Below are 14,592 nucleotides of genomic sequence, written 5' to 3'. Positions count from 1 at the left end.
TATAATTTATACTAGTTAACATGTACTTTTCAAGAATTTGTTTGCTTTAGGATTAAGTAAGTGGGACTAAATCAAGCTGAAGAGCTTCTACACACTGAAAGAAAATTCCAAATGGGTGAAAAGTCAACCCAGAAATTAGGAGAAGGTATTTACACATCATATATATGACAAGAGATTAACATCAGACATCTACAAAGCACTCACACAGATCAACAACAGTAATTTATAAATTCATCCAAACTGACTTCAATGATATGTTTAAATCATTAACAATTTTAACACCGATTTTCATCTGTGGAGGTTAAGGAATGTTTATACCAGTTCTATTCATCTTACTTATAAGTGAATTAGTGATTTTAAATAAAACACTGTGTGTCTCTAAACATACATTTCTTATATTTGCTTGTTGTTAGACTTTTCTCTCTTAAATTCTACCTCACATTAATGTTTCTGTCATCTGATAATATTGCAGATTTTTAGTATGTTGTTGTCAAGTATTTATTTCCTTAAGACATAGACCTTCCTTTATTGCACTTTTTTTTTCTCAGTTTATTCCTAGGCTTCACAGTGGGAAGTGAGGATACCTCACACAAAGGAAGAAAAGAACTCCACACTTAATTTATAAACAAATTGTCTAACCTTATACTAGTTCAAAGAAAAAAAAAAAAAAAAGCCTACTGCTCACTACACTACCACCCTCTCAGAGGTAGGCAGAATGCAATAATAGAGGACAGCCTCACAAAGACTGAGATATATTCTTAGAAGTCAGTTTTATATGGCAGGACACATGACCTGCTGCTATACAAGATAAGTGTGTATGCACAGAACTAATGGCAGCTACAATGAGCTCCACTGGTCTGCCAGGGGACAGGAGTTAGGGGGAGTATCAGATAGAAAGATCAATGACTTTGAAGAGGCAGCATCAAGATGGACATCTAAAAGTAAGCATTAAACATGCAAGTATTTGAGTCTCAAAACAATTTCCACTAGACAAGATCCTCCAGAGCAGAGATACTCTAAAAACAGGCAGAAAACATTAGTCATTAAGAATGATGAAGTCACCTTCTTCACCTCATCTTGAATGGATGGTGAAGGAGTCACATTAAGTGAGATAAGCCAGAAAGAGAAGGGTGAATGTGGGATGATCTCCCTCAGGGGCAGAACTTAAGAAACAAGAACAGAAAGGGGAAACACAAGCTAACACTTGGAGTGGTGGTATACAGCACCAAAGCAAAGAAATCTGGGGTGGGGAGCTAAATGTGGGGTTGGAGGGAGGGAGGGGGGTTTCAGATCCTGGTACAGCATGGTGTACCAAATTTGAGATGAGAGTGTTTTGAAGACTTGGTGAGATGAGAAATTATACCCCTTTGCCAACAACTGTACTGTAAACCATTCACCCCCCACCCCAAATAAAGACTAGATGACTAGAAAGCACTGGCCATCCAGGAAGAGTCAGGCAGCTGTGACGCCATTCACTTCAGTGTTTATATAAACCAGGAATTTGTAGGCTGTGCTGAAGGCTACTGTGGGGCACAAATTAATGGCAGGATAGTGAAGCAATCGAATCATTCTCAAGTCTCTTGGGAAGCAGATTTCAGTGAGAAACTGCTAAGCTCCTAATGTCACTCTGTACTTGGAAAAGAGAAACCATAAGTAGCTAGCAAATTAATTGCAAAAACCTTTTTTCCTGGAGGATTCAAACATTTGTCTTTTATGTGAGTTTTTTCTCTCTCTGACTTCCTTTCCTGTGAATACCTGGTGCAATAATGTGGGGTCCCTGCAGAGAAAGTTAAAGCAAATGTATGTGATCACAGAACTCACTGGCCCTATCATACACAGAATACTGGGGAAGCTATTTACTTAATCAAATGTAGAATGTAATATTAAATATTAACCAAGGTTCCTCAACTTAAGCATTTGTTGATATTATGGACCTGGGTCTGAGCCCCTGGTCCCTGACCTTTAAGAGGGTGGGTGTGGGGGGTGGCTTCACAATTGGTGAATCAGTGTTAAGGTGTCTCTCTTTCTCTCACCCCATCTATCTTCCAATCTCTCCCAAATTCTGTCTGTCTCTATCAACAAAAAGAAAAAAGAAGAGAAAAAGAGATTGGCTGCAGGAAGCCGTAGATTCATCATACAGGCACTGAATTTAGCAATAAGCCTGGTGGCACTTTTTTTTAAAAAATGGTATAAAGTTAGAAGAAAACCTACAGTCAAAAAAAAATTAAAATCAATATATGGAATGAAATAGTGAAAATGGGGCAAAAAAAACCACCAGAGAATAAAATAGCTATCTAACAGTTCAGCGAAATCAAGAGAAAATTAACAAAATAACCTTTAGTCAGACTCACATAGAACAAAAAGAGACAAAACAAATAAAATAAAACCAGAACTAAAAGAGAAGATGCAAATGAAACTATAGAAGAGAAAAGAATCTGGGAGGCCTGGCAGTAGAACACCGGTTAATCACACGTGGAACCATGTGCAAGGACCTGCACAAGGACCCAGTTTTGAGCCTGTGCTCCACACCTGCCCTGGGGAAGTTTCACTAGTGGAGAAGAAGGTGTGCCGTTATCTAGCTTTCCCTCCCAGTCTCTCCCCATCTCCCCTTGCAGTTTTTCTCTTTCCTATGGAATAAAATAAAAAGAGTAGAAAAGAAAAATAAGTGGCTGCTGAGTGTGGTGGATTCATGGTGCCAGCACCGAGCCCCAGCAATAACTCTGGAGGAGAGAGAGAGAAAGAATGGGGGATAGCAAAGAAGAGAGACATGCAACACTGCTTCACCACTCATGAAGCTTCCCTCCTACAGGTGGGGACTGGGGGCTTGAACTCAGATCCTTGTGCATGGTAGCAGGTGCTCTCTGCAAGGTACAAATTACCTCTTATTCTAATTTCCATCTATATTGAAATATAATTGGCAACAGCTCATGTGTGTAACTTGTAGCTGTTGAGAGATGATCTTCAATAATGTCACCACAAGGCGAAATAGTGTTTTTGTGAGATCACGGTGGTATTAACTAATGCTGTGATAGTGATCACTCTGCAATATAGCATTGTATCAAGTCGATATATTGCAGACCTTAAACTCACATATAGGTTGTTGTGAATTATATTTCAGTATATAGATGGAAAATTAAAATAAAAAAGAATTCAATTGAAGATGTTATACAAAGAATAATGGAGGTAGAAGAGCTTGTTACCAGTGGGCTTCTCCTCAGATGAAAGGGATCTGGGGTTAATCTGGCACAAATCTGCCTTGTCCCTCTCAAGACATTTCTAGCACATGCCCCCTACCTTTTTTTCCCAAGGCGAGATGTCCCTAGATCCTAAAATCTCTCTCAATATCCTCTTCACTTGTTTCCAAACTCCCTCAAATCTTTGTTCAAGTGTTAATCTGAACAGTTTTCCTTAAAGTGTTACCTAGGTTAATAAATTCTGCCCAATTTCCAGCATATCTCTTTCCCATGCTTGATACTTCTCAAATAAAGAAGGTGGCATACTTATTATACTTATTTATTTGTGTTGCTTATTTTCTGTTGCTCCCTCCTCCTCTCTCCCCCACTATTGAATTTTTCCATTTGGTGCCTTTTTTTTTACCCTGCTACATTCCTATTGCCGACTAAGCACTCAAATGAACAGTTGTTGAATAACCTTATACCAGTATTGGTGGTTAAAATATGATTTGGGGGGAGTTGGGCGGTAGCGCAGCAGGTTAAGCGTAAGTGGCACGAAACGCAAGGACTGGCCTAAGGATCCTGGTTCGAGCCCTCAGCTCCCCACCTGCAGGGAAGTCGCTGCACAGGCAGTGAAGCAGGTCTGCAGGTGTCTATCTTTCTCTCCCCCTCTCTGTCTTCCCCTCCTCTCTCCATTTCTCTCTGTCCTAACAATGGCTACATTGAATAACAACAATAATAACTAAAAAGGGAACATAAATAAATAAAAAATTTTAAAAAACAATAAAAATTTTTTAAATGTGATTTTTCTTTTCTCTTCTTCTTTTTTTGCCTCCAGGGTTATCACTGGGGTTCATTGCCTACACTGCAAATCCACTGCTCCTGGAGGCCATTTTGTTGCCTTATTGTCTCCCTTGTTGTTGTTGTTGGATAGGACAGAGAGAAATTGAGAGAGGAGGTGAAGACAGAGAGGGGGAAAGAAAGATAAACACCTTCAGACCTGCTTTACCACCGGTGAAGCAACCCCCCTGCAAGCGGAGAGCCTGGGGCTCAAACTGGGATCCTTACGCTGGTCCTTGCGCTTTGCACCATGTGTGCTTGACCTGCTGCACTACTGCTGGGCCCACAAAAATGTGATTTTTTTTTTCTAATGATAAGCAGAAATTTCAACTGAAAGTCTTAATGACATTTTAAGACCTGTATAGAAAGACTTTTTTTTATCTCCTTCAGATAGAAACAAAGAATCAACTGGAAGGTTTTCCTGTTGTAGAAATTACAACAGACACCATGATGATTTAACCTTTGTAATACCAGGAACCTCTTTGCAGACTTCTAGTTAGAAGCAGTGAAAAAGGAAATAAGCAACCTAATTCTGCAAGTGCACTATTCTCCAGGGAATGGCAGGGCTTGGAATTCCACTATAAATAAATAAATAAAATTCATAATCTCCTCTGCTTAAAATTTACTTTAAAAACATGAGGGCACAAGGTCCCAAATCACAAAAGCCCATGATGAAAGGAAATAATGTAGATAATAACATCTTCCTCTAAGCCTAAATACAAGCTCTGAAGCTGAGGAGAAAAAGACATTCAAAATTCATAATTTGAACTCACAGCAGATAACTAACTGATCAAATTTTTTCTAAAAATTTACATAGCTTCATACAAAGATAGAATTTTAACTTATACATTTGTTTTTCTGGCAAATATTTCTTGCTTTAACATATAGACATGTATATATGTACACTGGGTTGCTGGAAAAGTTTGATGCATATTTACATAGAAAAATACATCATTCCAACACCCAATATTTCAATCAAAGAATTTTAAAATATGAAATATTGTTTTTCCAGTTTCCCCAAGTCTTTATAATTACAGTTATCTGTGTCATACTCCCATTCAATACTAATGAAAACACAGTTACAAAGATTTTTGGTCATGTGGTCTGGGGCAGGGGGTGGGGGAGCAATGAATGGAGCACTGGACTCTCAAACACGAGGTCCTAAGTTCAATCCCTGGCAGCACATGAACCAGAGTGATGTCTGGTTCTTTCTCTCCCTCCTCCTATCTTTCTCATTAATAAATAAATAAAATTTTGAAGAAAAAAAAAAGAATTGTGGTATTGCCATTTTCACAGGAACAGTAGATGGTGGTGATCAGAACAACTAATGTTCACTCTCCAGGTCTAACAGAGTGTCTCCTGAAACTCAGAAATATTTTCTAACTGAGATCACTGGATTTTGCCTTGGGGCAAAAGCTTCCTCCACTGTGAGCAACTGCTTTGATGTGGTTGAGTTCAAGGAGGAGAGCTCATTCTCCACCTCTACTCTCAATCTCAAACTGAGCTGTCAGTGACAATGCATGATTCACACGAGCAAGGCACATACATTTTCTGGCTACCACATAAAGAAGAAAAAAATTAAATAACTTAAATATGCAAAAATATAATTGCAACATATAACTAGTGGAAATTAATAAACTGGGCATGTGTTTTTTGCATCCATTTTTTCATATTAAGTCTGACACATCTACATTCAGATCGGCCTCATTCTGAGTGCTCCATAAGTGGTTATCATATTAGATAGTATGGTTTCTTATCTTCTCCTTCGTAGTGACAACGGTGGGAGTGTGAAGAATTAGTGCTAGTAGGTTAACAGCTTTCATAAATAGCCTTAGCTGATTTATGGTGTTTTCATCAGACTTTCTTGTTTCCCCTTCAACCTCATCCTCTAATGTCTTGGAAATGTAGGTTCTCGGCTTGCTGTCTTCCACGCAACAGCACAGGCAGGATCTCTGGCTGAGAGTAAAGATAGCATTTTCTGGAGAAAAATGCTTGTGGCTAGGAATCTGGGGTGCTTGGTGGTCCCGATGTTGTGGGACCAGCCTGTGGCTGTCACACATCCACCCTGCCTGTTTGTGTTCTGAGCGCCTCCATCCAGTAGATTCCAGCAGATGCCACTTTCCACTCTACCTCCTTCTCTGAAGCAGACCAGCCATGCATCTTAATTACAGGAGGTCTTGGTCAGCTTGGAGCGGAGCTTGCTAACTTTTTGAGGAAGCGATTTGGGAACATGACTTTGTCTGGCATCAGGAAACTCCCAGATTACATTTTTCATGGTGGCCCGTTCATTTACTCTGACATTTTGGATTAAAAACTTGAAAGTTTTTAACAAATAAAGCAAAGATAACTATCTATTTATAATTTATTTATTTCCTTTTGTTGCCCTTGTTGTTTTATTGTTGTAGTGATTGTTGTTGTTATTGATATCGTTGTTGTTGGATAGGACAGAGAGAAATAGGGGAGAAGACAGAGAGGGGGAGAGAAAGAGAGACACCTGCAGACCTGCTTCACTGCTTGTGAAGCGCAAAGATAACTATCTTCTTTGTTCTAGTATGGTCAGACCAGAACCAACCGTTTTAGGAAAAGAACACAATGGAGTTAATGTTGACATTTTTATTTTATTTTATTTTATATGTTTTATTTCTTTATTGAGGGATTGATGGTTTACAGTTGACAGTGAAATACAATAGTTTGTATGAGCATAATATTTCCACATAGCAATACAAGCCCCACTATGTCTTCCTCTGCCATCATGTTCCAAGACCTGAACCCCCGCCCCCACCAACCCCAGAGTTTTTTCCTTTAGTGCAATACACCAATATGTGTTTCCTTTAGTGCAATACACCAATATGTGTTGACACTCTTACTAGCAGATGGTTGCAGAAAGGTTGATTTGGAGGGAGAAGAAGGATACTTCACTAAAAGCTGACAAAGATCTGCAGTACTGTCTTTAATTTTGTTCATTGTTGTGCAAAGGCCAGGGATATGCCATCTTACACATGGAAATCTGGGACTTTGAAAGCTTCTTAAACAGCCATTGTGTTCTAAGCAGTGTAGCTGGCACTGATGACACATTGGTACATGGGATACTGTTCTTTAGCCACTTTAACAATTTTAAGTGTACATTCTGTTGCATTAAGTAAATTCACATCGTTAAGTAATCATTACCACTAGCTATCTCCATAACTCTTTTTTTAATAATCTTTTATTTATTGGATAGAGACTGCCAGAAATGGAGAGGGAAGGGGCAATAAAGAAGAAGAGAGATACCCACAGTCCTGCTTCACCACTCACAAAGCTTTCCCCTTGCAGGTGGGGACTGGGGACTTGAACCTGGGTGGGTGCACATTGTAGCATGTACCCCTAACTAGGTGTGCGGCCACCTGGCCGCCTCTCCCTAACTCTTTTCACTATACCAAACTGAGGCTTTAGATTCATTTAACCAAAACCTTCACACTAGACCCTGGCAACTAGTATTTTACATTCTAGTTCTATCAATATGACTGCTGTAGATACTTTTTAAAAGTAAAATTATATGTTTTTTGTTATTTCGTGACTGACTAGATCCTCCATGTTTCAGAAATTCCTTCCTCTAGAATATTAATTAATATTACACATTTTGTTTATTGGTTCATCTGCTGGTGAGCATCTGTCTAGCTTCCATCTTTTAGCTAAAATTTGCTTTATATATACCTTTATATGAGATAGCTTATTTGATCCACATAAACTACTTACCACACCACCACCATGTGCCCTTTAAAAAAAATTGTGAAAGTTTTAATTTGTTGATATAGAACCAGAAGACAGACCTCATCAAATTCACAAGTTTCACAGTATGAATAACTACTTCCAATAACTGTCTCACTTCCTAAGACAACGAACTGTACAGTACTGTGGCAGTAATTCTCCTTTTAAGTTGAAGTTAAATAGATTTCATTCAAAAATCAAAACATTTTTTACTAAAAATAGTCACTCATTTTCTCTACTGAAATGTGTTAGGATTATAACTTAAGAGTTTTTAAAAACACTACTGAAGCTGATATTTGACAAAAATAACTAAATTAGAAAATATTAATATAGTTATTACTGACAATAATCCACTAGATAACCATAGTTGTTGTTGAGGTTCAGACAATGTTATTAATTCTTGCATATACTAATTTATCCCAAGACAATACAATGTAGGAATGATTTTAGGATCACCACCAGTTAAAATTGAAGAAAAAAAATAAGAGACAGCAATTTGAGTAACCTGTGCCTAGTCACTTAAGCGTTAAAATGAGCTTTGACAACGCAACGAGTGCCACCTCAACATGCTTCACCTCAGACTGTGTCCAGAGACTTCACGTGTGGAATGACAACCCTTCAGCTTCATTACTCGGGTGAGACCTTTCCTTTCATAGTATACTCTAATTCCATCTCAGGTGGTTCACTTCCTAACAAAGTCCCAAAACCTAGATATACACCAGTTTCTGTGAGAGAGAGCATATGTTCACACGTATCCGTAAACTACTGCAAAATATATACCTGAAAGCAGAAGTGCACTAGAGTTTGCAGTGAGTACCCCCCAACACTTCCTCTCCACTATTCCAAGCTTTGGGTCCATGATTGCTCAACAATTTGTTTGGCTTTGTATGTAATAAAAAAAAATGAGCTTTGAATTTTAATAAATTTTCCTATGACAGCATTTATTCCAAACCTAGTGTCTTGTCTTACTTTGAAGTATACTTTCCCTTTTTTTCCCACATAATTTTTTTTTATTTAAGAAAGGATTAATTAACAAAACCATAGGGTAGGAGGGGTACAAATCCATACAATTCCCACCACCCAATCTCCATATCCCACCCCCTCCCCAGTAGCTTTCCCATTCTCTATCCCTCTGGGAGCATGGACCCAGGGTCATTGTGGGTTGCAGAAGGTAGAAGGTCTGGCTTCTGTAATTGCTTCCCCGCTGAACATGGGCGTTGACTGGTCGGTCCATACTCCCAGTCTGCCTCTCTCTTTCCCCAGTAGGGTGGGTCTCTGGGTAAGCAGAGCTCCAGGACACATTGGTGGGGTCTTCAGTCTAGGGAAGCCTGGCCGGCATCCTGATGACATCTGGAACCTGGTGACTGAAAAGAGAGTTAACATTCGAAGCCAAACAAATTGTTGAGCAATCATGGACCCAAAGCTTGGAATAGTGGAGAGGAAGTGTTAGGGGGTACTCACTGCAAACTCTAGTGCACTTCTGCTTTCAGGCATATATTTTGCAGTAGTTTACGGATACGTGTGAACATATGCTCTCTCTCACAGAAACTGGTGTATATCTAGATTTTGGGACTTTGTTAGAAAGTGAACCACCTGAGATGGAATTAGAGTATACTATGAAAGGAAAGGTCTCACCCGAGTAATGAAGCTGAAGGGTTGTCATTCCACACGTGAAGTCTCTGGACACAGTCTGAAGTGAAGCATGTTGAGGTGGCAATCGTTGCGTTGGTTAGGTTGTGATCGGCAGATGCAATATTATTTGATATGGATTGGGAGAGGCATACGGGAAAGTGGGCCCTGTCCAAGGGTTCCAGGACAGGGGGAAGTAGGGGCTCTATAGTGGAGATGTGAGGTTCCTGCTGTCTTAGGGTTCAAAAAGACAATCGATAGTTAATGTTATCATCACATTGTTTGGTAATTGGGTTAACTTTGAAAACTCCTTTTGTTAGGGTTTGCTGTACAGTACCCAGTATCTTGTATATAGCTGTGCTATTGGTTGCTTCTGATCTACTTGGTCTAGGCTTTTTGAGAGTCTGCATATCAAATACACAGCCTATATATTGAAAAGATTCAGTTTGTGTTTTGAAAAACTTCGAGACATACAATTAATTTTCCCCCTCTCGTATTAATTAACTAGTGATTTATATGAGTACATTTTACTAGGAGTGTACATAAACACCATTCCCACCACCAAAAGACTGTGACCCATCCCTCCCACCCACTCTCACCCCCACTGTCCCAGGAAGCTGCATGTCTGTCTACTCCTCACCACAGGGTTTTTACTTTGGTGCCCTACTTACAATTTGATCAGGTCCTGCTTTTAGTTTCCCTTTCAGATCTTCTTACTCAACTTCTGTTGATGAGTGGGATCATCCCATACTCATCTTTATCTTTCTGATTTAGCTCACTTAACATAATTCCTTCTAGTTCTGTCCAAGATGGGTCAGCGAAGGTGGGTTCATTGTTCTTGATAGCTGCATAATACTTTTCCTTTTTTTAAATTTTTATTTGTTTATTATTAGATAGAGACAAAGATAAATTAAGAGGTGTGGGGAGATAGAAACAGAGAGACCTCTGCAGTCCTTTTTCACCATTCATGAAGTTTTCCCCCTACAGGTGGGGACCAGGAGCTTGAACCTGGGTTCTTGCACACTGTATTGTGTGCACTTAACCAGAAGTGCCACCTCCTCATCCCAAAGTACACTTTCTCTTCTTGATTCTTTAAAACAAAACCCAGAAAGAATCTTAAGCACACCAAACTGTCTCTGAATCAGGAATTAACTTTGAGCTTTGCACATAACTTTCCTCAGTGCAACCTTCATCTCCTTGTTCCTGAGGCTATAGATCAGAGGATTTAAAAGTGGAGTTGCAATTGAGTAGAACATGGTCAAAAACTTCTGTAGCCCAGGCTGACTGGCTGTTCCTGGGCTCACATACATCACCATGATAGAGCCATAAAATAGGGACACCACTGCCAGATGGGAGGCACATGTGGAGAAAGCTTTCTTCCTGCCTGAACCCTTGGGAACCTGCACTACTGCATAAAGGACCAGTGCATAGGACGTAATGATGTAGAAAAAACTGATGAATATTAGCACAGCGCTGAATGTGCTACAAGTCAGAGTTGTCTTGGGGACGGGAACACAGGATATAGCCAGAATGGCCCCAAGATCACACAGGTAGTGGTCAATGACATTTGAGCCACAAAAGGGAACTTGAGAGATAACAGAGGCTGGTGTCACCAACCAGAGGAATCCACCCAACCAGCAAGCAGACACAAGGGTTCCACAGACTTTCCTAGTCATTATGGTAGGGTAGTGGAGTGGACGGCAGATGGCAACATACCTGTCAAAGGCCATGAGGGCCAGGAAGAAGAGTTCTGTAGCACAGAGAGAGAGAAAGGTGTAGAACTGGAGGATGCATCCAGTAAACGAGATCGTCTTAGTCTTGGAGAGGAGGTTGAATAGCATGTTGGGCACATTGGAATTGATATAGCAGATCTCCAGGAAAGAGAAGTTGGCCAATAAAATATACATGGGAGTGTGTAGTTGCTGGTCCCACCATACAGCCCAAATAATAGCACTGTTGCCCAACAAAGTCAAGATGTAAATGATAGAAAACAATACAAAAAGAAGGATTTCCACTTCCTTACTATACACAAAACCCAGGAGAATGAATTCATGAATGAAGGCAGTGGAATTAGTTTTATACAAATGAATCATAGCTCTCTAACCTGTGACATGCAAAGATATAATCAAAATTACATATTAAGAGTTCCTACTTTATTCTGCAATTGATTTCTCATTAGAAGTAGTTGGTGTTGTCAGTAGGTAATAAAATGGAATGTTAACGTGAAGAATATTTATCAAAATAGCAAACAGAAATACAACTAAAGGAGGCTGGGCAGTGGAGCGCTTGGTTGAGCTCATATGTTAACATGTACAAGGATCCAGGTTCAAGCCCCTGGTTCCCACCTGCAGTGGGGGAGCAGGTCTGCAGATGTCTTTCTTCCTCTCTACCTTTCTATCTCTCCTTTCCCTCTCAACTTCTGCTGACTTTGTCCAATAAATAAAAAATAAAAAGAATGTTTAAACAATAAACACAGCTGATAATTTTACTTTAAAGGTTGCGTTACTTTGAATATTTCCACTAGAAGCTTTTCTTCTGATTTTAACCTGTCAGAAAAAAAATAAAAATAGAGATAAATCAATATATACCTTAGCTGACCACCTTTATTTGTCTCAAGCACAGTTAATAAACTTCAGGAAGATATTTGTGTTTTGAGCCTGAATTTGAATTATTTTTTTATTGCCTATACCATTATTCCAGTGGTTCTCATAAAGTCCATTGGCAACTTAACCCAAATAGGTTAAAGTACTACTAGCTAAAGTAGGAACATTTAATCAATTAATAATATTCAGGAAGTTTGCTATTTTTTTTTTCCTACCAGCATCATTGCTGGGACTCAATGCCTTTTTAATAGTGGCCATATGTTTTTTTTTCCTTTTCTTTTCATTCCTTTAGACAGATGGACAGACAGACAGACAGACAGACAGACAGGTGTGACACACTGCAGCACCGAATTTTTAAAAGATTAACGCTTACTCTTAATGCATATTTTTCCCAAAAAGAAACTCATGAGGCATTTCCCTACCTAGTCAGGTTGCACCAGAGTGAAATGTATGGTTAGGTGACTTCCTCAATAAATTCAGACCTATTCATCTATTCTGTGATTTGTAGAATTCATTCATACTCACTCTGGAAAGGTAAATCCGACCTCCAAGTGGATTCAAAAGTCCTGTCTTCAGGAGTAAATTCCTATCAGTCAGCACTTCTGGCTCAAGATTTATTATTTAAGGAAAAAGTATCTCCTCTATTTCCCCTTCTTTCAGTGTGTTTTCTTTCTCCTGAGGATGCAACCAAAAGGAACATTGGGAGGTGTCCTGACTGCCCTCTAGGGTGCAGAAATCTTTTTTAATGAGTCCTGAGAATTTGGATTTATCTCTTGTCATTTCAGATATCTTAAAGGGTACTGTGACTTTTAAGAACTTTCACTCTACTCATTCTGAAAGACTCTTTGACAACCACTATTCTAGATGAACATATTGTACTCACAAGGAAATACTAAGCACAAATTAGTATCCATCAAAACATTAAAAGGAGTCATTTTACCATAGTATAAAACAATAAAATAATATAAATTAAAACACAGGCTGTCCATAAGTTTGTGTACTATGATGAATTGCACCTATAAATTTAATTCTAGTTTTAACTTCTTGGGCAATTATAATAACTAAATTAAATCTTTTAACTTTTTAGGCATTTAATTAAGTGAAATATCTGTACGAAACAAAATAGGCTATTTTGACACTTATTTCATAGTATCTCTTGATATGCCAAATTCTGAGCCTCTTTATTCATTCTACATTATCAGAAATTGTTATTGTGATCATAGTAATTGTTTATCAGATAACAGTGAGTGGTAGAGTTGCAGATGACATGATAGTATACATATAAAATCCAAAAAGAATCACGTAGAAAAGTCTTAGACATAAATAGGCACTATAGTAGAGTTGCAGGCTACGAAGTTAACACAGAAAAAAAATCATTGGCATTCCTCTATACAAACACTAAATTAGAAGAAGATATCAAGGTTTCTATCTCATTTGCAATAGAATAAAAATAACTGGGTATCTAAGAATAAATTTAACAGAAGTTAAAAAAAAAACTTGAACTTCAAAAACTATGTCACTATTTAAAGAAACAGAAAACTCAACAAAGTGGAAAGATAGTCCACATTCATAGTTAGAAAGAATGAACATTATTAAAATGACCAGCCTACCCTGAACAGTATTCCCTATCTAGTGGGATCTGTACGACCCTTATTAAAAAAAAAAAAAAAAAAAAAAAAAGACATCCTGCTGAATGAGAAAGATGTTTACATCCCACAGATCAGATAAGGGGCTAATAGCCAATGTATATAAAGATCTCATAGAACTCAGCAACAACAACAAAAAAAAACCTTATTGAAAAGCACAGCTGAACAGATTCTTCACCAAAAAAAAAAAAAAAAAAGATACAGGTGGCCAACAGACATATGGGGGAAAATGCTGGGTGCCGGGCAGTGGCACACCAGGTTAAACACACATAGTATGAAGTGCAAGGACCTACACAAGAATCCTGGTTTGAGCCCAGGATCCCATCTACAGAGCAGTTGCTTCATAAGTGGTGAAGCAGGTCTGTAGGTGTGTAGGTGTCTCTCTTTCTCAGTCCTTCTGTGTCTTCCCCTTCTCTCACAATCTCTCTCTGTCCTATCTAATAAAATGGGGGGGGGGGAAATGGCCTACAGGAGCAGTGGATTTGTAGTGTAGGTACTGAGCCCCAGAAATAACCCCAGAGGCAAAATAAAATAATATAAATTTTTAAAAAGGAAAAATAAATGCTCAAGCAACTAATCATCAGAGAAATGCAGATCAAGGCAACAACAAATTAACACCTCACACCTGTGAGAATTTCATGTTCTATAAAGAATGGAAACCACAAGAGGCTGAGAGAAATGTGATAAAAAGGATCCTGTGATACTGTTGTAAGAATGTGACTTAGTCAGTCCTTGTGGAAAACAGTTTGGAAAATCTCAAAACAATAAAAATGGAACTACCAGATGAGAATGATGTCACTGCAGTTATGTGACAGACTCACACCTGAAATTTAGAGGTCCCAAATTTAATCCCAGTATTAATACTGCCACAAATTGAGTAGTACTTTGGTTTTAAAAAAAAAATGTGGGGGAGGGGAAATAGCATAATGGTTATGCAAAGGCACTTTCCTGCAT

General features: G+C 38.7%; 1 protein-coding gene across 1 annotated transcript; it reads right to left on the bottom strand.

The window, feature by feature from the left end:
• Positions 1-922: 922 nt before the first annotated feature.
• LOC103127145 (olfactory receptor 11G2-like) lies at positions 923-11,482 on the bottom strand. Its single transcript, XM_060174199.1, has 2 exons — positions 10,557-11,482; positions 923-1,016 (listed from the first exon to the last, which is right to left on the bottom strand). Exons 1-2 carry the CDS (start codon positions 11,480-11,482, stop codon positions 923-925), a joined length of 1,020 nt encoding a protein of 339 aa, XP_060030182.1.
• Positions 11,483-14,592: the final 3,110 nt, after the last annotated feature.

The sequence above is a fragment of the Erinaceus europaeus genome, chromosome 16 (genome assembly GCF_950295315.1).
Source record: "Erinaceus europaeus chromosome 16, mEriEur2.1, whole genome shotgun sequence".
In the NCBI taxonomy this organism is placed as follows: domain Eukaryota; kingdom Metazoa; phylum Chordata; class Mammalia; order Eulipotyphla; family Erinaceidae; genus Erinaceus; species Erinaceus europaeus.
The sequence above is the reverse complement of the archived record's forward strand: the minus strand, read 5'-3'. Positions and strand labels throughout refer to the sequence as shown.